The sequence below is a fragment of the Nothoprocta perdicaria genome, unplaced genomic scaffold (assembly GCF_003342845.1).
Source record: "Nothoprocta perdicaria isolate Ctin4 unplaced genomic scaffold, notPer1 scaffold_112, whole genome shotgun sequence".
Classification (NCBI taxonomy): domain Eukaryota; kingdom Metazoa; phylum Chordata; class Aves; order Tinamiformes; family Tinamidae; genus Nothoprocta; species Nothoprocta perdicaria.
In genome coordinates, this window is record NW_020454228.1 from 2,017,906 (window position 1) to 2,043,395 (window position 25,490).

Here is a 25,490-nt window from a genome sequence, read left to right on the forward strand (position 1 = left end):
GGAAGAAGTATTTTACTGAAATCTAGTGTACTATTATTTCTAATATTCTTGCAAATTATTTGGCCTGAAATATTGGAAGAGTTGGGGAAAAAAAAAAAAAACTTTGAACAGATTTCTGAAAACTGTTTGGATTTTAGTCTTCTTAGACCTTACTGAGCTCTAGAGTTGAATTGGAAAAGGAAGCAAGAATACCTTTGGTCTATGTTTTACATATTTGGTACACATTTCTGGGCTAAAGAGACATGTGTAATCTTGGGAGACTGCATCAAGATGCCAGCACAGTGAAAGTAAAAATTTAATTAGGTATATGATGAAATTGAATTAGTATCTTCTTATGCACTTTCTGGAATTGTGTAAAATGTGCTGCAAGCATTTCAAATTCTGTTGACAGTCTTAAGAAAAACAAAAATCCAAGGTCTTTGTTCCAGCCCCTAAGTGAGCAATAGTTCACACCAATATAGAATGTACTGATGTGTTTGAAATTAGACTCTTACCCTCAGCTTATCAGAACAATCTATGCAATGAGTTATCTGATTTTTGATGGAAGTGTGCTTCTGTTCTTGATTCCTATAGCGGTTGCCCGCTATATTTTAGGCATGTGAACTAAATTAACGTTTAGTTTTATTTGGCATTCACAAGAATTATTGTGAATTCATGGGGACTTTGGAGTTATCTTTTGATATCTATGATTTTTTTCTGCTGATTTGTTTTGATAGAAATGAACAACACACACTGAACACCATGTACTCTTGATCATGGAGTACTCTTAATATTGTGTAGTCACAAGGAGACAAAGAAAGGAATATTTGGAAATGTCTGTGATTGATAGTCTTACTTCTACAGCAGATTCCAGTAAACCCTAGAAACATTTTGTTCTCTGTGCTTTTTCCCATATATTGTTGTTCACCTAAAATAAGCAGTAGAGGAAGGTGAGCAAAAGTGTGGATCCCATTTCAATTACATTTGCTTTTGGAAATGGTAAAATACTGCATTTCCTCCTTTAAAAAACTGCTGTGTAAACATAATGATGTTGTCTCTTGCAAAATTGACAAGATATAGCAATAGTGTAACGGTCTTAATTTTTTTAGAAGGGGAATAAATTTAAGTGTTTTTTGTAGCTTCCTTCTTCCTCCTTCTTCCCAAAGGTCTCTATTCAATTGTTGTTCTTAGCCTTTAGTAAGAATTCTTAAAAAATCCTCTTTCTTCTTTTGGTTCTTGAAAGTCTTTAATTTCTAGAAAAGACTAGATTGGACAGGAATTGCAGTCCATCACCATAGAATGTAATATACTTAGTATCCTTCAGATTTGTGCTTTGCACTAAACTAAGCATAAGCAGCAATTGTGAGACTATAGCCTCTGCTTTCAGTCTGACATTATTCACTATTTCCTTATTTTGTGGTAGTATGATTTGCATGTGTTCCTGTCTTGTACTAGCTTCACTTTACAGATCCAAACAGGAAATTCAATTGTTTTTTTTTAACATTTAAACCTGCGTTTGCTGAAGTAAAGTTTTTTAATATTTCAGTGAAACATCACTGTCAATTTTAGGTTACTATTGAGCCACTTAATTGTTGGTACAGAAAATATAACATTGATAAAGGGAAAAAGAAACCAAACCATTCTTTGGGTTAGTGAAAAAAATGAAATCCTACCTTTATTATCTAAATGCTTATGTTGAAACAAATAACTCACTAAAGTAAAAATAAAATTTTCTTTAGAAGTTGTCCTGTGCAGACCTGCCACCAGTGAGTCTGTGGCTTACACTAATGTGTGTGCCTTCAGCAAGCAAGGACAAATGGTCCAGTCCTTAGAGCTGGGTCTGCTCAAACTTAGCTGACCTGAATTCAGCTCCTGACCATGTCCAGTCAGGTCAGGTCATTTAGATCCATATCCAGACCTATCCAGGATTTAGGTCCTGATTTTCATTGTTTTGGGGATAGGTAGTAGGTGCCAAATGTATTGATGCATCTCAGTCTCTTGTGTGACTCATTTCCATGCCTGTAAAATGTGTCTATATTAGTATTTCCCTACCTCACAGGGGTGTTGTGAGGATATTCTTACAACTGAGTTAAGTAGGAAAGCATGGAGCTAATCAAAGAAAAAAGTATTTAGGATTCATAGAGCTGGGTGGTCCTGTCTGTATAGAAATGAGCAGGTTCTTGCTTTTTTTCTCATCGAGATGTAGCAGCCCAACATGACAGTTGGAAACGATGCCATGAATTTCTGCTACAGACTGTGTAGAGTAAAAGGCAAATTCAGTTTTGAGTTCCCTCTCAGAGACAATATCATTTTTTTCCTGAGAATATCCTCCAGATTGTTAACTGGGGAGGAAGCAGGGACAGACTTCTTTATCCCACTACAAGAACATCTGCAAGTACTGGTCCCAGATGAGGTCTGCCCAACTGATAAAAGTTTTCTCTGCCTCCTTACTCTTTATGATCACTGCTGAGCACACCATGTTCCTCAGCTGAGAACGGGCTTCACTGCGGTACTTAGATTAAAAGGAGAGCAAGCACATCCTGGGGATGATATTTAGTGCAGTGCTCAGTGTCTACCTGCTTTCTATGAATTGATCAGAGCAAGCGGGGTTCTTCAGAAGTTGTTGTAAATGCGAGTAGCCAGTTATCTTTCTTTTTTTCCTTTTTCCCACCGTCTTAGTGGTGCCATTAAAATGCCGTTTGCATGCTGACTCAGAGAAAAAGCAGGTTGCAGATGCCCACCCAAACCACCCATTCAGGAACTTATGTCTTTTCATAAGCTGCTGTGCACAGCATGGTTGCTGCTAATATGTGAATAGCCCTTCTTTTCCCTTTTCTTTTTTTTTAAATGTTTTAGCTAAAAAGATGACATTAAAATTGTCATAACTGAGATTTAGAGCTCATTGAGATGAGTGAGGTAATCAGAAAGCCTTAGAGTCGTTTTTTTCAGGTATACTTCAGAGCAGTTACCAGTTTGAACATCAGAGCATCAGTTACCAGTTTGAAAGTTATTTTTGCAGCATTGCCTACTAGAAGGTACAACTCTTTTAAAAGCATCTTCCAAAAAGAAATGGAAGTATTGATCATCATAAGGCAATTATTAACTTTGTTTTTGTAAGCAGATGCTACTGTTGTTGTATGTGTCACTTATGGAGCACATAAAGTATTTATGGAGATGACTGTGGTAAAAGTTTTAGATTGCTATTGCTGCACAGGGGTAGCAACATTTGTGCTGTTCTCTAAGTATATCAAAAACCAGAGACATATTGCTTATTGCATATGTTAATTTAAAGATCCACACATCAATACATATCTATGAACATATGAAGCTGTTGTTTTTAGAGATGTACAAGTTATGTTTGGATGGTGATGGTTTGTGAAACCCTTTAAAAATTCTTTCCCATGATGTCTTTTTCTTAGGGTATGTACATTAAATCAACATATGATGGTCTCCATGTAATTACTGGAACAACAGAAAATGTAAGTATTGTTAATACTGTATGTTCAGGCCTGGAAACCTTTTTGATCTTACCTGTGGTTTATGCTTTCCCTTTCTATAGACTACATTTTGCTTGCAAAAGTGTGCTAGTTGGCTGTTGAGGAGCAATAGCATGTTGGACAGCAGAAGCGCTTTTGCTTGCTTATCTCAGAATTGAAGGAGTTGTTTGTAGCTGTGATACAGAACTGGTTTTGATTTGTCCTTTTAAGCCCCTTAAAACACTTCAGCTGATCAAGATAAGAGGTAGCTATCTTGCAGTTACCTTGCACTGTGAATGGAAGATGAATGTCTTTACTAATATAGACTGAAATGCAGGAGTTCATGGTAGTATTAGAAAAACAGCTTTTACATTTTGCATCTATCAATCTTTATTTTATAATAATTGCATGGAAATGAGGACATCCCTTCACATTGACAAGTAACCATATGTTTCTGCATGAACTTCTGAATAATACCTGTAAAAAGGGAAACATTACTGGTGCACTAATTCTCATGGAAGGTAGCAAAACAACAAGCAAGACATAATAGACTACTTTTTAAGTCACTTTGAAATACACTCTCCTTTCCTTGTACACCATCTTTACAGAACTGGCTGTGTCTGATAGGGAATGGGCAAGAGGATCATTTTGGGGATTTTCTAGGCTTTTATTTCATATTCTTTGATAAACATTGAACAAGCCACTGGACAATGCTGAATTGCTCCATGATGGCTGAAGCAATTCCTTCTGACAACACTTCTTAAAATGAAGATGTAACAAATACTTGTTTTATCTACTGTGTCATATTCTGGAAAACACAAACCACTCATGGCACCTGCCAAGCTGCTGCCTTGGATCAGCAATAGTTTTTGCTAATATCTCATGGGACAAGAATAGGATTCTGGTTTTCATCTCTTCATAGGAATTGCAATCTAGAAATCTTTATTCTTTTCCTGTGGACAGGATGTCCATGGGTAGCATTAGGAAAACATAAGAAGAATTTCAGTCTGGCAATCAAAAGTCTGGGGAGTCCAACCTATAGTTTCAATGTCATCAATGGCATTAGCAAAACTAAAAAGAAAAATTGTGCCAAATCTAGAAAACATATGGAGAAAGGTAATTTTTTTAAAGTTTTTCCTCAGATTAAAAAGGGAACTCTTTTCTCTCCATGAGTTACTATTATTGGATTTAATTTCCCAGGGGCAAAAATAAAAATAAAATCTTAATGCATTGCCTCGAAAATCTTTTTCATGATTCATGAATATAGTTAAAAGCTACATCAGGGATCTTCAGTCATGATGGCTTTTCTGCTTTATTATTGATACTTTCACTTCCTATAAGACCCTGGAGGTACTCAAGGCAAGTGGAGAGACTGGAATCTGCTATCTGGAGAAAGACCGATTGTGTGTTAAAATGTTTGTGAAAATAAGAAACACCTTAGAGAAAGTAACATATCTCCTGCTTTCAAAGACAAAGTTTCTAGCCACTTCCTAAAAACAAACAAACAAACAAACAAACAAACCCACTCAAGTACAATGTTGATAGACAGGAAGAAAAACATCAAAGGAACATGTCAAAATAAGGATATAGTGGGGGCAAATATGTGATTTGACCTCTTTATACTGACCTTTTTTGCCATTTGTGGTCCTACCAGACTTGTAGAAAACAGGAATAATCCAAATTCTTTTGCCTCTAAACAAAAACTTGTGCCTTTTTCTTTCCGAGTCTACTACTTGAAATGAGATGTTAGCACAACTTTTTATCTGAGCCTTTCCTGAAAAATGACAGAGAAGCCCTTGTCTTTTTAATAAATGCAGCGCTTTATCAGTACTGACTGTGTAATATAACTCTGTGGGGTTTTTTATCCACCATCCTGCATTATCTGTTTGCAGTTCAACATTTTTAGAGTCCAACTACAAAGCCCAGAGGGATCTGGATCTTGTTGTTCAGCAGTAGGAGTCATCTTTCCCAGCACCTTGGCCCTGCAGATCAGCGCAGACAAGCTCTGAAACTAGAACTGAGAGGGAACAGAGCTGCTTAGAAGTCATTGTCCCCTTAGAGTTTCTTCTTAATGATCCTATAGCGTTAGAGCAAGCTGATCTTTCTGGTTTGATTCTTCTCTCTTATATTTGAAAGTAGCAATTGCAAAAGCTGTATTGGTCCAGCAGGAGAATATAGCCTTCTTGTTTAGTGATAGAGATATTCCTTTAATTCACAAAGCAAATGTTTTTATCAAAACAAGTAACTCTTTAATTAAATTCTCTAATTAAATGGAGTATTTTTTAAGTCAGATCATGAGCTGCATTTGTCGATCTTCTGGTTTACAGCAGGACTGCCATTTTGAATTAAGTTCCTTTAGTGTCCCCACTTACTGTGTAATGGTTGAGTTTGTAGGGTGCTTATAGAGCACCGAAAGGAGACATTTTTCAAAAGAAATGATACCCAAGTTTCTACTGTGTGCGCACACCAAACATAGTTCAGCCTCTAAGGGAGGCAGGAGGATCAAAATAGGTATTTTTGATAGTGTGGGTGTGTTGAGGGGGAATGGGACAAAGACAACATTTAGCCAAGAGGAGACCACTAAACCTCATCCGAAGTAAGATTCCTTATCCTCATATGCAGCTCCTGTAGATGAATCTGTTATGTGATACATTTTGTTCCTTATAGGGGGCTTCATAAATAGATGTTTGCTTAATGATCAGCATATACATCTTAAATAACCTAGCAATTCCCTTATTTTCTGTAAATGATGATTGATAAAAGTTAACTATTTCTTAACAGTAAGGTCTATTTGGGAGAAAAAACAGTAAAGTACAAGAACCATGATCTCATAAGACCACAGGCTTGGATTCCTGTAGAAATGGTTTGTATCTAAGCTTTCAGTGTATTAATTTCCAGACATAATTACAATGATTTTTTTTTCAGTCCAAACTGTCTGAGATCATGTTTTACAGATTTGGCAAACTGCTGCACTCGAAGTTGCTACTTTCTCGAAGTTTAAGCTGCAAGTGCTGAAGTTACTACAGGGAAATGATGTAATGATAGGATTCACTAGCATAGCCACTTTGAAGGTCTTAGGTGTAACTGCATCAAATAGTCAAGGCTGCTTTTTTTTTTTTTTTTTTTTTTTTTTTTTTTAATGTAAGTAAAATTACATCTTTATTAGCCCCAAATGAGTTAAGATGCTCTGAATAATGCCTGCAAGACATGAGTCATAAGTGACCTTCCTTTCACTCTCATGTTTTGCTTGAATATCTTCTGTTTTAACACTGTTCTTAAGCTATAAATGATGCGAAATTGCACTAGAAGATCATGGTTTGTATTTGGGAGGAGAAGTAGTAGGTAAATTATTGCAAACAAACCCCATTCCAGGCTAGTAGCATACACCTAGATTCACATTGTCTCACCAGAACTAGAAAATGCTGAAGTGAAATCAATTTCACTTCCTTTCTGTAAAATTCATAGCAGCTCTTTGGAAAACTACTCCTGAGTACCTTGGGTCGCTTTTACCTTGAAGGTGGTTAAACAACTTCATAGACTGGCAGCCTCAGTACTAAGTAAGAAGAGCAAAAGAATTATCACTCTATGAAAAGCTTAATGAAATTACTTGCCTTTAAAAATGGGGAAGAGAAAATCCCTCAAAAAAAAAAAGGTGATCTATACATACAGAGAGCACAAGAGGAGAAAATGATCTTTTCCCCCCTGCTTTTCTTGATCAAAAACAAAGAAAACTACTTTGTTTCTGCAAGTATGATGATCTTAGTTTGATTTTGGTTGTTGTTGCATTTCTTTCTATCTACTCGTATTCCAGACATGAAGTTCTAATATAACTTTATGATGTTCCTTGCTAGTGCCTAATCCTCTGTCCTCATATACGCTGTGAAGAAGTCTGATTTACTGGGATTCTCGGGAACATACCAAAATATTTAGTTGTGAAATTTAGTTTTGAATAAGTTGCTATTTAGTCCTGATGGAGTTAACATTCAGCCAAAGATTGGCTTCAAAGGCTTAAGACATGTCAGGCAGGTAAAAACAGTCTTTCTGCAGATTAAAATTAAATTAAATCTTTAAGGCTGTTTCACTCTTTAATAAATAAATATTCATACCTTTCTTAAACTTGATTGTCTTGATACAACAGTGAAGATTATTTTTCTCCAAGAGCAATTAATTAATTTACTAAATGTTTCTTTTTTTCTTTATTTCACAATAGAATGTAGCTATCAATCTAATCTGACGTAGTTTAGCAATCATACTGCTGGCAGAGAGATGATGACCAGTAAGAACTGTATTCTTTATCATCTCTTTTATTTTAAATTCAGTCACCTGCAGATCGGTGCAAGAAAATCCATGCTGGAGATGAAGTGATTCAAGTTAACCACCAAACTGTGGTATGTATAACTATGTTCTGTGTCAATTGGAGATAATGGTGTCATGGCACACCAGCATGTGTAGAAAAGAAATGTGTAGAAAATTGTGTTTTTATAAAACATTTTTTATTCTAACAGCTAAATTTGTCTTTTTTTTTTTCTTCTGAAAGTGCTTTGTTTTTAATTCTTATAATTAAAACACTTAACTCTGCTAGTCTGAGTATCACTGGACATAGTACCAAGTTAGGCTAATAACTGAGGCTTGTGTTATGTTTGAGTGTTTTCTGCAAACTGATGCTCTATTAATAAAAAAGTCTTGTTTTTGTATAATAGAAAGTTTGAGTAGACTGAATTCAGGGATCTGGAACTGTTGTGTCCTTGTATGTTTAGGATCATCATTGCTTGCTGGAAGCTAGCAAACCTATCACTTTCTAAACTTACTGGAATATGTAGAGCACTTCTTTTTCAAAAACAAAAGCAGTTAAAATTCCTACATATGTACATTGGTTTATCTATCTTAATTTATATACACATTTTTAAACTTTAAAAGTTAAGATGAGACAAATATTGTATGTATGAAAGTGAAACCATGCATGATACCTTGAGTGTCAAGAGTTGCATATTAGTCCCTGGTAATTGTATTTAGGATAGATGAACCATTAAAATCAAAATAAACTTCTTTCTAAGGAAGCTTAGTAATTGAAAGGAGTGAAGTTTTAATATAAAAAGCAACTATTCTTTTTCTAAAGTTTAAGCTTTCTTAAGAGTAGTGAAAGTCAGTATGTGGAATTAATCATATGTGTTCTGGCAAGCAATTAAGCTGACAGCATATGATCCACGATTCCCATTATTAATGCAACAATCATTTGTTACAAGTGTGTTTCTTCATTCCCCATAGGCTTCCACTTACAGTTTTAGGCCCAGTATCTCATGTCAGCTCCTTTGCGCAAATTAGGATAATATTCCATTACGTTCTCCAGCTAAGTTTGATATCAAATATACTGTACATGTATGGAACTTAACAGATGAGAAGCTAACTTTTCAACTAGGATACACAAATTGATAGATCTAGGCAGAATAGAGTGAAGACTATTTATCCCTCTACAATTCTTGATAAATATTACTGTATCATATGATTACTTAGATGTACTGATGTACTGATGATGATAACTGATATACTTTCCCATAAAGAGAAGTCATAATATCAACATAGTATAAAAGGTTTTTAAAATACTATTATTTTGAATATCAAAATGTGTGCAAATTTGACTAAGCACCTCAGTAAGCTTTCATTTTTTATGCTAGCTAGTTTTTCCTATAAATCATGAAGGTTCTTGTATAGTGAAGTTGCCCTGTCAACTTCAAAAATTTCTATCATCTAAGTATTGTTCTGATTTTCTTGCCACATCTCCATTGCATTTACCTGACAAAAAAAGATCAGATTCTTACTGAATGAAAAATGTTGTGACAAGCATTTAGAAATTTTAATCTAACATTTGAATGGTTAAGCTTTTGCAGATAAAAAGCTATGAGGTTTGTGCTGAAAAAAAAGTATCACAAAAAGGAAAAAAAAAATGATTATTCTTCTAGGATAAGGGAATATATGGAGCTGAGACTAACCTCATTTTAGTTTCAACAGCCACATTTGGTATAGAGGATATGTATAGTATTAGAATAAAGCATACAATTATATACGCTCTTGTTCTATCAATGGTATAATATAAATTGGAATATTTGATACTGTATAGAAAAAATACTTTTAATATTGATTTGTATAGTAGCAGTATTAATATTGATTTATAGAGTAGCAGTATCTTCTATGTTGCCTTTACAAAGGGGAATGGATCATTCACTTTAGAGTTTATAAAGACAGAATCTTTTATACATATTATGGATTTTTTTCCTTTTTAGTTCTTTTGGTAAGTTTCTAACTTCTTTTGTACTCTGGTACCTCTCATGAGGTTAATATCCAAAAGTGGATATTGTTACTCCCAGTGTTTCTTCCTCTGGAGTGAAGCATTCTGACATACAGCATTCTATCCTCTCTTTTTATTGATTTTTTTTCAAACTCTACATACTGCTCAACAGTTGAAGCCATAGGCTCAATCTTGCAACTTTCTACTTTCGACTCATCATTTATTATCACCTCTATTCAATATAGAATTAAGGATGACTATTGTTTAAATAGCTCTAAAGTGACATAGCTGGTATGTTACAGTTACTTGGATGATATAACTGGAAAATCAAAATCTAATAGACTCTAAAGATTCGTTTTAGGGGGATTTTTTTTCTGTATTTTCTGAAATTATTTCACTGTTTCTGTTTGTCAAAATTAAGTTAATATCTGGGCTTAGACACAATATCTAATAAGAGTGAGAAGTAATTTCTCTCATTTTAAATAATGAATGAGAAGGAGAAACTCCATATAATTATTTTTAAAAATACAACTTTTTAGCTATCAAGAATCACATTTTGATTGTGAAAGTCTATGCCTTTTTCTTTTCAGATTGGGCCATTGATTTTGAAAGAGGCAGCATGACAAAGTAGAAGAATACTTAAGTGGCTTATGTTAGTTTTTATTATACACATCTCAAAATTGGAGGTCAAAATATTTTTCATTCACTGTTGACATCCTCTGTTTTCTTGCGGTGGTGCTTGATCTTCATAGTATTTCATCTGGCAGTGAAATCAAAGGATTTCAAGTGAATGCCCCCATCTTTTGCTCAGTTGATAGAAGCCATGTGTAACAAGAGGTAATCCACTTGTATCTGGCAGGACCTCTGGAATGTAAATAACTTCTGAATTTTTTTAATGAAAAAAAATTATTGTTTATTGTGATTAGGCAGCTATGTGAGTCTTCTCTCAATGTTTTGCATTACAGCTTAAAGTGTTTTTTTTTTTTTTTTTTTTAGATGGCTCAATATTTGAGGGGCATAGCTCCCCCACTAAAACTTAAAGGATTTAGGTCCTGATTTCCCCTAGACTTCTATGTAACTTCCATTTTTAATCTGCCCTGAAAGCCTTTCTATCTGAAGTATATCCAATGCAAAGGTTACAAATGTTTTTCATAATTTGCACTATACTTTGTTGGTCATATTTCTTCACATTCATTCAAGAGTACATTTTGCCTTGAGATACTTTTGCTTTTAACCAGCTGAAAGTGCTGGAGAGAATACTATTTCTTTCAAGAATTAATGCTACTTGCAGTATTTTTTCCAGTTGTATTGTTGATAAAGCTATACTAAAAATATGCAACACAGAAGATGGTGATAGTGTGGGATACTTAAATAGGCTGTTGTGCAATTTCCTGTCATCAGTTTCTAGAGTTTGGAGGATTTTTAATGTCTTTGCATGTATTTCTGATACAAGTATGACATAATATGTAAAGGAGTACATGTGTATGATTCTTACAATTTATGTTTAGTTCACTAAAGCTCATTGGAACATGTAAATACAGTCAGCAGAAAAAGTATGTTTGATTTGGCAAAATAGACCAATGGTGGTGTGTTTCATGTGGCAGCTGGTATGTTCTGCATGCTTAGTGTCTGTGGGTTACTCTAGTATGTAGATAATGGCTTCCCTTAAGTGGCCTTTCCCCGCCGTGGGAAGTCCATTGGGCTCTTGTGAGCCATACTGAGACAGCAGGAGTTAGTAGCTGGAATTTGTTTTGTATTTATGATCCAAAAACCTTCAAGATTTTGCTAACATTCTCCTGAAATGAGTGATTTATTTATAAGATTATGTGTTGGTTTTCTGCAAGTTTAAACTCTTTGGAAGGTTGTGATGGCTTTCTAGATTTTCCCATAACTTAATCTTTTTATAGAAGAAGAAAGGAACCAGTGTTTGGATTTACTGTGAGAAGAGTTCCAGTGCTTCCACAAAGACTCACAGCGTTTTGGGGAGCTGACCCTTTCCAGCTGATGGAAAATGCATTCAAATAACAATGCAGCAAAATCATAAAATTTCAAATGAAGTAGGCCTCGTGCTCAGCATCCTTCTGTTGCTGTTGCGTGTGTACTTTTATGGAAGATCAGATGGGGGAATGCCTCTCAAATCATGATTTTAATCCTTTCCAAAACCCTTGGACGTCCTTTGCTTTGGAAATTCTATGAGTGTTGACAGGAATATTTCATTTTAAGAATAGGTGAGGTTTAAAGCTGAAAGATTTTGGAAATAACCTAGTTCTCTGTAGGGCTCCCCCCTGAACTCTGTAGTAAAACATTTTCGGGGTATGAAGGCCATACTTTTATTGTGGCAATTGTAGTCTCTCCTACTTCCCTCCTAAAGTTTGAGTTCAATTCTTCATTCTTTTTTTAAAAGTCTCCCTAAGTATTACCTGACATTGATTAGAGAACAGAATTGTGATCCTCCCAAAAGGAAATTATCTTTCAGCAAATTTGCAATTCACTTTAGCTTTAAGGTAGAATGTGTTGAAATTGTGTAATATTTATGATTTTTTTACACAGATTTTTTTTTACGTAGATATGCAAATACTGTATGCTATGTTTATATCTCATATACCAGGGAAGTGTGATATTGCAGAGATGAGATGTGTGAGAGGAGGTGATCTTTGGTTTCACAATGTTGAATTCAAGTGTTTTTACAGAAGTATAAATGAAAAAGATAAACAAATTGACAAAATTGACAAATACATGTGAATTATGTTGTGCTTTCCAAGAAATACTTTCCAGGGAGATAAGCTGCTCATGCGCTCCAAAGATGTGATAGGATTGAAAGCCTTTTAAAAAATAAGAAAGTGTGTGTGTATATGTATATAGATTGATTTAATTTTTATTTTCAAAAAAGCTCTTTTGCAAATGAACTAAATATTTAGTAAATATAAATTTACTGCAGCTCCATGGACAAAGCATTTGCTTTGGGAGAAGAGTTGATCCATGTTTGGTTTTGATTTGATAGAATACGAAGGACTAGGACTCTCTTGTCAGTTCATCAGCCCAAACTCTGTGCATTGTTGCCCACTGATCTGTTTTTCATTTTATCCCTGAGGATTGTTCAGACTTGATACTGGAAACACATACCCCACTTCGGGCTCATTTTTGTGTGAACAGGATACTGTGTCATTATAGGCACTTTTAGCTCAGGCATGGCAGGTCGGCAAACACACACATCCGTGTTGCATCTGTGTTAGGGCAGCGTAAGCTTGGACAGCCCACACTGCTTCACATCTCTGCCAAATTTCAAATAGTTTCCCAAATTTCAAATAGTTTCCCACTGTTCATTCCATGAAACTTTCATGCTTAACTACCCACCTGTGTCTCCAACCACTGGAGCTGCTGAAGTGGCACAGAAACATCACTTTACAGCAGAGCTTAACTCTGTGAGTGCTTCTGACTCAGAAGTCAAACTGCTTAGCTTCTCTGAAAACATTAAACCTGGTTGACTTTATCCTAGAATGATTGGGGAATAAGTGTAGGGTCAGCCATCTACCTCCAGTAATTTTAGAAGTTGCCCCTTACTGCCTCAGGTTTCATGCATGGCAGGTTTGATCCAGTGACCTGGGCACTGACGTCCCATTTTCAGTTTGTTATTGGATCTGTGCTCCAGAGCACCTGACCTGGACCCACTGCTGTAGAGTTATTGTGCAGCTCAGCCTTTGAAGAGTATATGCTGGGCGTGTTCACCTCCAAAGAATCCTACGGATCTGGCTGCGTAACTGTCAAGATCTGAGAAGCTCAGATTACTGTTTTACTACAGGAGATCTTTGGAGGAAGTAATAGTGGTGCCAGTCCTCTCATTCATTGTATGACGAGGGCTTCGATCAGTGCGAGCATGTTGTGCTCCTGGAGGTATCTGCTTCCACATACCGGGCAGTTTTCATCACTTGCAGCCATTTAGTGTATCCCACAGTGCAGTCACAAGCACAGATATGTTTTATTTTCCCCAGGCTGTACTCCGGAAAGGCTCTGTTATCATGGAGCTCTGGCAATTTATTCCTTGCATTGGATCAGTGTGTATCAGTAACAGGTCGGCTGACTACGGGGTTATTCAATTACTTTTGTTTGGAAAAAAAAATGTTCTCGTAGTTGATGGCACAGACAGCTCTATCCAGCACTGGCTGCAATTTGGGAATAAGCACCTGTGCTAATTCAAAGATATTGATGTCTGTATTAGAAGGAAACTTAATTGTACTAAGAACTCAGCTGTAATACTAGGCATTTTTTTTTCATAGGTGGTTTTGAGAGGCTTTTATAGCTTCAGCATTGATGACAATGGAGCTATGGGTTCTGTAGTTCAGTATTTTTATACAAGCTATAATTGATCATAATTCTAAAGGCACCTCTCCTAGGAATGGCTGCTGTATTCCATGGAGCGATTCCTGTATTAAATTCATTTTTCTGCATAGAAAATCTGGTTAAGCACACTTTCTAATGATTTTTTTTTCTACAGTTTGTTTTTCTTTTTATTTTTCTATATGAAATTAATAGCATTTCTATAAGAAAAAAAAATAAGGTCCTCTGAGAGATGTGGTAAATTACATCAATATTTCTAGCAAAAATACCGCAGATAATGTACTGCCAAAAACTTCATTTCCCTTATGTACATATTCCTGATAGAAATTATTTTCTTACTCTTATAGTTGCTGCTGACCATTAACCTCTCCACAATTTCAGTTTACATGCGATTTAAATTGCCATGTTAACTGTTTTTTTTTCTCAGTATTGAGAATATTACAAGTTTTGCAGCTATTATGATTTTTTCAAAATTTCTTAATTTATGATATTCAAAGTAAACTATTACAGGAGATGTTTTACGGCCAGGTAGCAGATACAAATCTGAGTTCTCTATGTTTAAGTACATTGATGCATGTAGAACAAAGTACAGGTTATGTTAATCTCTTTGTCCCATAAGAATAATTTAGAAGATTTACTGTTAATGTAAGTATTTGGAGAGGAAGGGACAGATTTTCCTGCTGCTAATTTAACTACTTTTTAACTGTAATCGCTGAAAATTAAAAATATATTTAAAAAAAGGAGATGAAGGATAAGCAGAGAGGTCTTCAAAACAGTACATGTTAATTTTTAATATTATTGTCCTGCACAGCCTGGGCCACATCTGAGTTAAGATCAAATAGTTCCAAATACTTCTGTACTTTGTACGGATAACAGCAGTATAAATTACACAGATGTTCTTCAGGATCAGTCCTGATCTGCTGCTGCATAATTCATTATCTTATTCTGATGAATTTTGGAAGTAATTACAAGGAAAAGTAAGATGAAGATAGTTGTTTTAAAGTAGATTAAAATTATAAGAAAATAAAGTTAATTCTGTGGCATGAGGGAGGGGAAATTAAAGCATGGAAATCAATAACTGACATGAAGTTTAACATAAAACCCCTTAATGTGGCTTAGAGCACTTCAACGGCTTGAACACTGTGTATAGTTTACGGCTGATTGTTTTAATAAAAATAGGAAAAAAACCCCTCACTCATGGGGCAGTAATTAAGACCTTATTATGACACTTCTCCTATATCCTTCCTTCAGATAAATGAAGTTGTGATGATATATTTAATTTAAATCAGATTGTGTGTGTATGTGCATGTATATGTGTAAACATATATATATATATATATTTTACTCTTAATTCCAGGATTATAGTCAGGGGAATTTAAATATGCAAATAAGCAATACACCCACTTATGCAGCAGGTTTCCACTTTGAGATGTTAGTCAATGACCACACAGGACACTCAAATGTCTCTTTTTAGGCAGTACAGGTTTATCCTCCTACTGAAATGGGTCTAGACTCCTGTACTGTGGTGCCCAGCGTGGGCTGTGGTGGCAGCACCCTTATTTGTCCATGTTTTATATCTGTTCCATTGCTGAGGAAGGAGCAGGTGTTCTTCCCACAAGGAGTTTCACACCTCCTCCATGGCAGCATCTATATAATATCTATGGAAGGATGAGGGAAGACTGGATGACGCTACCTCTATCTGTGGAGTAGGGTATATTCAACACCCTGAATTGGAATTTTTTGCTCTTCCCATTCCAGTACTGCAAAGTAGTAGTGTGTTCAGGGGTTTTGTTAGAAATGGCTCAAAAGTGAAATGTTACAGTACCTTTGAGCTTAAGATTGACTGGAGAACAGACTCCACATTCCTGAGTAATTCAAGTTGCCTTTGTCTCCTGAGTAAAACAGATGCTTGGCCACATTACCACGGTGTTCTAGAGTCATATTGTTAATATTTGTGAGGTTTGTTGAACTACAGTGAAGTCATGAAAATATCTAAAGCTCAAAAGCTCTGCTCTGGACCGGATATGTTTTGTGATACAGAAAGGTAGCTGGAGCTGGTTAGCCAGAGGCAGCTCCCAGTTCTGCTCTTTTCATTTATTCCCAATGAAGTTTCTGACTTTTGACCTTTCTTTTACTTAGACAGAAATAAATATAAAAATGACTTGTTTCATAGTTTAGTGATAATAAGTAGAAGTTGTAATGAAGCATCAGGATTTTCTCAATTAAAAGTTCTATTTTCTTCAGTATGCCTTATTTACAAACCATGTGATCATGTCTATGGACAATGATACAGTAGAACATAATTAGTAACATCCTAGGTATGTATGGAAATGATTGCTTTAGCATGACATTAAAATCATATTTCTTTAAATGATGTGACCAATATATTTCTTAATGCGAATTGCAATGCAATCATAGTACTACTAACCTCCTTTCTTTGGAAGAAAGGTGCTGTGTAGGTATGGATGTTCACTATTATATTAGCCTAAGAAGCTGGATAAATCCCTGAAAGGCTTCTGCTGCTCTTCTGGCATTGCTGCCCTTACCACATACAGACATCTCTTTCATCTTTGTGGTTGTCCATGCTGTAACCAGCCTTTTGTGGTTTCCTCACCTAATAATGCATTCTGGAGGAAGAAGTAGTATGGGTTGTTTTTTGTCATTTTCAGGCATACAAAGCTGGGAAAATGAGAGGAGATGCTACTAACATATTTGTTTCCTGAGGATGCCTGCTGACCATTTTCACTCATGGTCAGTCTTCATGGAAATCAATCTATTAACAAAATGATGCCAGATAGTTTCTGATTGTATTCTGACTTGCTTAACAGTGTATTAGGTTTGGTGGACAGTAATTTCATGCACCTTTTTTTTAATATATATTATTAATTTTTATTTGTAAAATGCAAGATGAGAGATAGATATGTAAGTTGTTAACATCCATTTCTTAATGTGAACATTCTTTCCTCCTAGAAATTATACTTTTTAATATTATTTTTATTATTACCAAAACTGAATAAAACTGATTGGAGGAAATGGTTGATAAGTTAAAAAGTTCTGGCTGCATTCCACTTTAAACAAGCAACACTGAAGGGAATAAGAATTTTGATTATCTCTCTCTTCCAGTAACTTTAAAATGAAACTCCTGAGTAGATTTTGCTTATTCGCTTAGCAAGAAAATAGCAGATGCTTTTACAGTTTTTATTTAGCAGGAAAATACTACTTTTCATTCAAAAGCATAAAGATAGTACTGTTTTCTCATTTTTAAAAAGCTGCAAGTCAGGAAAGAATTAACATAGCTGAGAGGCAGGGAGGAACAGTTTGCTCTTCAGGGAAGACCCTTTGGACAGAAATACTCCTGTAAAACTATAGACTGTGTTCTTTCTATCATTTGACTATAATTCTACCCTGTACACAATATAGTTTCAGTGGGTTAGACTTGCACATTGCTTTTAAATGATGCAACTCTTTCTGTAGTTTCATTGGGATACACATGTTGGATTTTTCAGACTGCAGATTATTTAGTACTCTGCCTTGTAGTATCCTAAAAATATTTGATTTGAGTCCATCCAATTGTTTTTGAGCTGGCTGCCTGTTAATACTTTATAGAACTCTGTTGTGGCTTGTAACGTAGAGAACTGCTCCCAGAAACCACAAACACGCACAGAAGTTGGTGAATTTTATCATGAGTGCATCTATGCTTAAAAAGGACAAAACAAACAAACAAACAGTGTTATGCTAGTTTAGCCTGGGAAGATGCTAGCCTAAACTAAAAATGGCCTCACTGAGCCATTTTTCCATGGAATGGCAGAATCAGTTAAGAAAGTCAGTAGATCTCTGCCCTGGCACTGTGAGTTCATTTCCCCATAATATATAGAGAGATTTAATATCAAGTGAATTTTCAGGCCTTTTTTATTATATCTGTCCTTGAGAAAAGCAGAAAAAGAGAAGACTGCCATCAGTTTTCCCACATTGTCATAAAGGGGGAAATCATCTGCTAAAAAGGTTGTTGAATTAAGAGCAACTTTTTAATATTTGGAATGTTAGCATATTTTGGCAACTTGGAATAGGAGTTTGAAATATAAGTGCCTTTTCAGATATGATTATAATGATACATCATGATATTATAAGCCAGCTGTGCTTGCTGCAAGCCCAGGAAAAGTGGGGGTTACACTAGATATCTTGCGACATCAACATCTTTGCTCAGGGATATCTTCTTTTCTTGTTGGTCACAGCCATGGACTTGTTAGCCATGTCTACGTGCCTGGTTGGCCCTGTCTAGCTCTGCTGGAACCTAGCAGCTTTGAGCTGCACAGGGTGTGCTGTTTTCCCAGCCTCACTATTGCACTGTGGGACACTGCAGCAGGACAAGATGAGAAACCTCATCTCCCAGAGGGACCTGGAGAGGCTGGTGAGTTGGGCAGAGAGGAACCTCATGAGGTTCAACAAGGCAAGTGCAGGGTCCTGCACCTGGGCAGGAATAACCCTAGGAATCAGTATAGATTAGGGGTTGACCTGCTGGAGAGCAGCTCTATGAAGAGGGACCTGGGAGTCCTGGTTGACACCAAGTTAACCATGAGGCAGCAGTGCCCTTGTGGCCAAGAAGGCCAATGGGATCCTGGCTGCATCATGAGGAGTGTTTCCAGCAGGTCAAGGGAGGTGATTCTGCCCCTCAACTCTGGTGAGGCCGCACCTGGAATATTGGGGGCAGTTCTGGGCTCCCCAGTGTAAGAGGGATATGGAGCTTCTGGAGAGGGTCCAGCAGAGAGCAACAAAGATGATTAAGGGAATCGAGCATCTATCATATGAGGAAAGACAAAGTGAGTCGGGCCTGTTTTCCCTAGAGAAAAGAAGGTTGAGAGGGGATCTGATTAATATCTATAAATACCTGAGGGGGAGAATGTAAAGAGAATGGGGCTAAACTCTTCTCAGTGGTGGCCAGTGATAGGACAAGGGGCAATGGGTACAAGTTGAAACACAGGAAGATTCATCTGCATGTGAGGAAGAACTTTTTTTCCTGTGAGAGTGGCAGAGCCCTGGCACAGGCTGCCCAGGGAGGCTGTGGAGTCTCCTTCTCTGGAGGTCTTCCAAACCCACCTCGATGCCACCCTGTGCCACATGCTGTAGGCATCCCTGCTGGAGCAGGGGGACTTGGACTAGATAATCTCTACAGGTCCCTTCCAACCTTAACCATTCTGTGATTCTGTGAAATTCAGAGATGTCCTGATGTTGTTGGCATCTCATCTCTCAGGGCTCTGCTACCTCAGTGTGGAGAGTTACACAAATGCTTGGCAGAGTGTTGACCCCTCCTCCTCTGGTTGGCTCTCTCTTCTCTTGATGAGAATCCTCTGTATGAGGATTTAGGAATAACATAGACACCGTGGAGTAAAAGCAAATACTGGCCTCAGACAATTGCTAAATGCTGGGCTCCTAACTAAAGTTTGTTGATGGCACTTGGTTGAACAATGTAAATTTTTATGTAATCAAAGAACAGGAACTTACTTCTTAAAAATGGGCACATAGGCTTACCAAGTGGTGCTGTCTTTTAAAAGTAGATTGCTTGGCTAGTTTTAGTGCAATTTTCTCCAAACTAAACATAACTCATGAACTTCGGACCAGCATTTAACTACATGTTTTGATTTTTCAAGCCAGTACTGAAACTTTGTTATTACTGACCCTTTTTTCAGTGCAGGGGCAACTTCTAGAATAGAATGGGATGAGTAACCCTCCGAACTGCTGTCATTTGCATTTACTCTGAGCCAGTGGGAAAGGCTAGAGGAGTAAATTGGAGTAGACACCTGCTTTGTAGATGAGCAAAGCTAGGTGAGGTGAATGTCATGCGAGAATTACTGCCATGTTTTAAAGAAGTGAATATTCAGAAAGAAGTTCATTACAGATTCACTCTTCTTTCAGCAGAGAGTTCATTACAGATGTGAAAATAAACACAGGAAAAATAGGAAAAAATGTAGTATATGAAGAATTCTAAACAACTGAGCAAAAAATACTTTTTTACAGCACAGATTTTTATTTCTTAAAATCTTTTTTTTTAATAGTTTTCATTTTCATAATAATGTATTCAGCAGGAAAAAATGGACTATTGTAAATGATTCTCATTTATTCCTCCAGTGAATTTTCTGGAAGGGCTGGAATATTGTCTTTTGTTTAAGGCAGTTGGAGACTTTAGAAAGGCTATGGGGTGGTCTCTGTGACCTAGACAGAAGAATTAAAGTATGAAGCTATCAAAACACTTCATATAATTTGCATTTCTGATCTGGTTACCTGCGTGAAGGACTAATGATCTAGAACAGTTGATTAAGTTAATATGGTTGCACATGCAGCTGGTTTTCAGGTATCTCTTGTGAATAAATAAATACATAGCTACTGTAAAAGCTGTAAATATTGGGATCAATTTAGCCTCATTTATGTTCAGCAAAAAAGGAAGGTACTGACAATCTGGATTCTTGCTGGTCTCAAGCCAGTCTAGCACAGCAGCAGAGACAGGAAAAGTGATTTGTTTAGACAGCAAAATATATTGGATTTTGTTAAGTAGAGATGAGGTCTAGTATAAGACACTTTGAAACTTGGTCTTCAGTCTGTTATTAAGTAGTTATCTGCCAAAATGAGCAAAATTAAAATAAAGGATGTGGTTGGAAGCTTGAAAGCTCTGCCCAAAATCTTGATAATTAGAAGTTGAGAACTGATGACTGTGAGGGTAATGAGAAAGGGGAAGATCTCAAAAAGAGGTTAGAAAGAATAAATTGTACTTGAAAGAAAATTTGGATGGCATATCTCTAAAGCATGTTTATGGAGAGCAGCTTTCAGTTCCAGATACCTTGACTGACTTTTCTTCAACCCAGCCTGGCCTCTTTAAATAAAGTCAGTTCTATTTGCTGTGCATTGATGTGAACATTGATATGGTCTAAGCTATGTGGTGGAAATTTCAGTGAGAACTAGAAACTATGCCTGCTTCCCAGACGTCATCAGTTTTGTGCAATTTGTTATCGACAACCTTTCATGTGGCTTCTTCTCAGGCCTGTTTAGGAGCTTTTGATCTAAAGACAAGAAGTGATCCAGAGACCGACTGAACCAGCCAGATAACTCCTATCAGGGAAGCGAATAAAAACAGGGAATGGGCTGCATTTTAAATTTATACTAAACTCAGAATTTTCCTGTGAGAGAACAAGTAAAATAGCATCTATTTATAAGCTTCTAAAATACATAAGATCTAGTGTTTTGGAGCAATTTTTATTTAATGTCCCTAATTCTCATGACTAGATAATCTGTTTATGACAAAGTAAGGCCTAATTCACGATACGCAATACAGTTTGTCCCTGCAAAATTGGAAAGTGCATTTAAAATAATTTAAAAAACGCTAGTATAAGGAAAAAGGAAGAACCATTTCCTTTATATTTCTCCCGTTATTTCTGTGGGAACAGATGGCCTTGAAGCCCTGCTTTTCCATAGAGTGTCCTACAGGCTTAAGTGGGAAGACTCCTAACTCTGCTTGCTGGGGTCTCACCATGTCCTTCCCAAGGCCGTTTTTGTTGCTGTCTGCAGCAGAAGGGTTTTTCTTTAGAAGCCTGTCTTCAGTTGTGACATAGGAAATTGAAGTGTACAGGAGCTTGTGTACAGAGGTGTCAAATATCAACTGGAGCACTTTAATTCTCTCTTTCAGGAAGCAGAGAGCAAATATAACCTTATACACACTCAACGGAACAGTATGGAGCTCAGACTAATACACTGTTTCTAAGTAAGGCATTGAATGCTGCTCAGATGACAGTTTTGCAAATAGCAATATATTTTTGGTAAAACCATAATATTAAGTTATAAAACCTGGACTTATAGAGACTTCTTACAGATATTGATAAAGTAGAATGGAGACTTCAGTAGTGTATGGGTATTCAGGTGAAGTTGAGCCTGTTTAATTTAATTTTATTCAGAATATAGTTACACACTATGTCTAATGCATTAGACTGAAAACAAAGTTCCAGCCATGCTCATAAGTCCATGGTGAAAGCTGGAAAATATACCATAAAGGGACATTTTTTCAACATCCAAAATGCTTTTTTATTTACAGTATATATTGCAGTAGAAGTATATCCTGGATATAGTCCTGAAAGTGCATTTTGTTCAGTTTGTCACTGTGAGGAAAAGCAGCTTGGTTCATGTTAGCTGAGGAAGAGAGAAAAGTTTGAATCCTGTGTGTCATTCCAGAATATTGGCATAAACATTATTGTTGACTTTAAATGGTACATTTAAGTGATCTGGGAGTATCAGTTCTTAAAATATATGACATTAAATAAACAGAGTGAGTTTTGGATTAATAGGGAATAAGATAAAAAATAAGTAGCAACAAGCTACTTATGAGTACCTCACTTAAAAGTAGTTAGCAAATGCCTATTTATTTCATATTATATTGGACTAATAATAAGTAACACCTACATTCTGTTTGGTTGTTTGTTTTTTTTCTAAAATATTGACATGATATAAAAATTGAAGATGTAATCACTTCGCAATTTTAGAAGTTGTTTCAGTAAGAATTTCACAGTTCAATTTGACAGTTTGCTTTTTAACATCATTCTTGTATAAATCACAAAAAAAGGAAAATATTGTTAATGGTGGTTCTTTAAATGTCAGGAAAACATACCAGTTAATATAAGAAAGAAAGTGAGAAAGAGAGAAACAGAGAGAGAGGAAGGTGAGCTGTCAAATTTGCTAAAATAATCGCTAAGTATACAGACTAATATTTTCAAATGACGTATTGTTCTGCATATTGTTGCTTTAGGTGCCAAACCTGACTGTGCATGATTGAATATGCTGAAAAGCAAACTATCAAGGATATTTCAAAGTGTTTAAAGTTAAATGCCTAAAACCAAACATTGTTTATATTGAGAATTGTTGTCTTGAGTTGTAACATTTCAAATTGGAATTAAATCTTTCAAAAACATCAAACAAATGATTCAGAAAGCTCTATCTGTCTAGATCTATCTGTCTAGAAATAAAGACTCATTGCTTTCCTCCTTAAACAAGCTCTCAATTTCAGAATGCTTCAAAATGAAATAACTGAGAAAAATTAATTGAGCTAGTATTGAAGCAGATAATCTGTATTTCTGTTGCTAACTTACTGTATTTGTTTCTGAACCATCGTGAAAGGAGTACTCTTAAAAAAATCCTGATTCAGATTTTGTGTTTTAGTACTGCAAAGAGTACTTTTCCTAAGTTTTCCAAAGTTTTCCTTGAACTTGTTTGTGTTTGCATCTACTGCTAGGATTTTTAGAACAGAAGTAGTAAGGCTGACTACATGTGGTTAGTACACTTTATGGTAACTATAACATGTTCAGTTATGAATTAAACTGTAGGAGGAAGAAGGTATGGCTTTTAAACTTACTAAAGTTTATGTACCAGAGCTTATTTTAAAGGCGTTTGGAGACTTAAATGTGCATTTACAGTGGAATAACAGTGGAGTAGTTTATTAATTCCAAAATCTGAAGTGATACATATCCATCTGATGCATTATAAAAATTATTTTAGTTGACGTGATTTTCATGAATTTATTTTTGACATTTCTAGAGTTATCTCCTTTAAAATATATTTACATTCCTATTATGTTATTTAACTAATCTTTTTAAAAAGGGAACATTACATATTGAATACTGTACCTCAATTTTATTGTACTGATTTTACTGGTTACCAGGTGGGGTGGCAGTTGAAAAATTTGGTGAATGCACTACGAGAGGATCCGAGTGGTGTTATCTTAACTTTGAAAAAGCGACCTCAGAGCATGCTTACCTCAGCACCAGCTTTACTGAAAAATATGAGATGGAAGCCCCTTGCTCTGCAGGTAATGAAGCTTAATCATAAGTCATACACCATCATTTTAACTACAGGTTATCTCAGTGATGCTTTGTTGTGCTTCATCTAAGCAGCATATGGATTTACTCTTGTATGCTTTGAAAAAAATGTTTCTGAAATGATTTCTCTGCAGTTGTTCTCATAGGCTCAGTTGAAATTAAACCTGTTTGTTCATAGGACTTTTCAAAGTTAAGAAATAATCAAAATAGAATTTATGTTGTGGAAAAGTAGTCCCAAATAAATCAGTGAGCAATAGGCAAGAAGGGACACTCTGCTGTGTGGCACAGGATGCTTTAGAGTTGTCATGCATTTTTCCAAGTATATTTAAGAAATTATCCAATTTTGATTGGACTTCTTGTTAAGCTTTTAGAGCAATATACCTCCAAAGGAGGGCAGGAAGAAATCTTTAGTTCTCAAATTAATCTATCATGAAGTTGAATGAAATTTCCTAAGATCATTTTCACACTTGGCCATCAAAATTTGCTCATGTAAATAAAGTTGTGTTTGTGTTAAAGCTCTTCTTGATATCAAACCTTTGCACCTCAGGAAATGTAGTACAGGAGGTCCAGCTGGGTCTTTATTTTTATTAGGTCTGCAATGTGCTGAAAACCATGTAATGGTTTCATTAAAGCTTTCATGTTTCACTCCAGGATAAAATGTCACTGTGATGGATTACTCTAGGAAATAAGAGTTATCTCCAGACTGATGAAAGCATGTTACTAACAGATGGAATTGAAAAATAATTCCCTTTTTCTTTCAATTCAGATAGGAGAATATTTACAATGTTATTTTCATTTCATAAAGAATATATTTTGAGGACATTTTTATTATCATAATAAAAAAGGCTAATTTAGAATTAAATGCCTTTGGAGGTGAAGAGACATTTACATTGCTCAGGCAAAAGGAAAATGAGATATGAAAGTGCAACTACCATTTGCTGTGGTATTTGACATTTAAGAAAATTAACAGTTCATAGAAAAGTTCATATTTGTAAGTTAAATTAATTCATAAAAAGAACTAATATCATGAAAAAATTCTCTTAAATATATGTATATGTTCTTTTGTAATGGTTAAATGCATTATCATCTTTCAAAATGGATAGATTTGAGACGGTTAAGATATTTTGGCCTTATAGATACAAAAAATTGACTGAGAGATGTGAAACAAACTTTCAACCAAAAATTCCTTGCTACAATCTGAACATAAAATTCTAAATCTGTATGTATTATGACTGTATGAATGTCCTACTTGTAAGACGTGCTTTTTATCATAGCTTTAGCGAGACTGTATATTACAAATGAAAATTGCAGATCATTACTTTAAATGGGATCAGATACTTTTGCTCTAAAGCTTCTTTCTGAAGTTGGGTATTCATGAGTTGGGTTAATTGTCCTAAATATTCCTTTTGGCTACACTATATTGTTTGCCAGTAAAGTAATTCCACTGAAGATCCCCAAAAAGACCTTCTGAGGCAGGATATTTATTATCACAAATGTACAATTAATTCAAGACAGGTTACTCCAAAAGGCTAGAAAGAAAGTGGAAAAAAAAATACTCCATTTTGACTA

The 25,490-nt window shown here is 35.7% G+C and overlaps 1 protein-coding gene across 4 annotated transcripts in view; it reads left to right on the plus strand.

Annotated features, from left to right (window-relative positions):
- The window catches only part of CNKSR2 (connector enhancer of kinase suppressor of Ras 2), a 205,929-nt gene that overhangs the window by 84,407 nt on the left and 96,032 nt on the right, over positions 1-25,490 (plus strand). For 3 of the 4 annotated variants that reach the window (XM_026051981.1, XM_026051998.1, XM_026051990.1), the window contains exons 7-9: positions 3,399-3,458; positions 7,775-7,843; positions 23,765-23,911. In XM_026051981.1, the coding sequence (XP_025907766.1) occupies positions 3,399-3,458; positions 7,775-7,843; positions 23,765-23,911 (276 nt within the window). The remainder of the gene's footprint in view (positions 1-3,398; positions 3,459-7,774; positions 7,844-23,764; positions 23,912-25,490) is intronic. The other variant, XM_026051984.1, reaches the window with a different exon arrangement.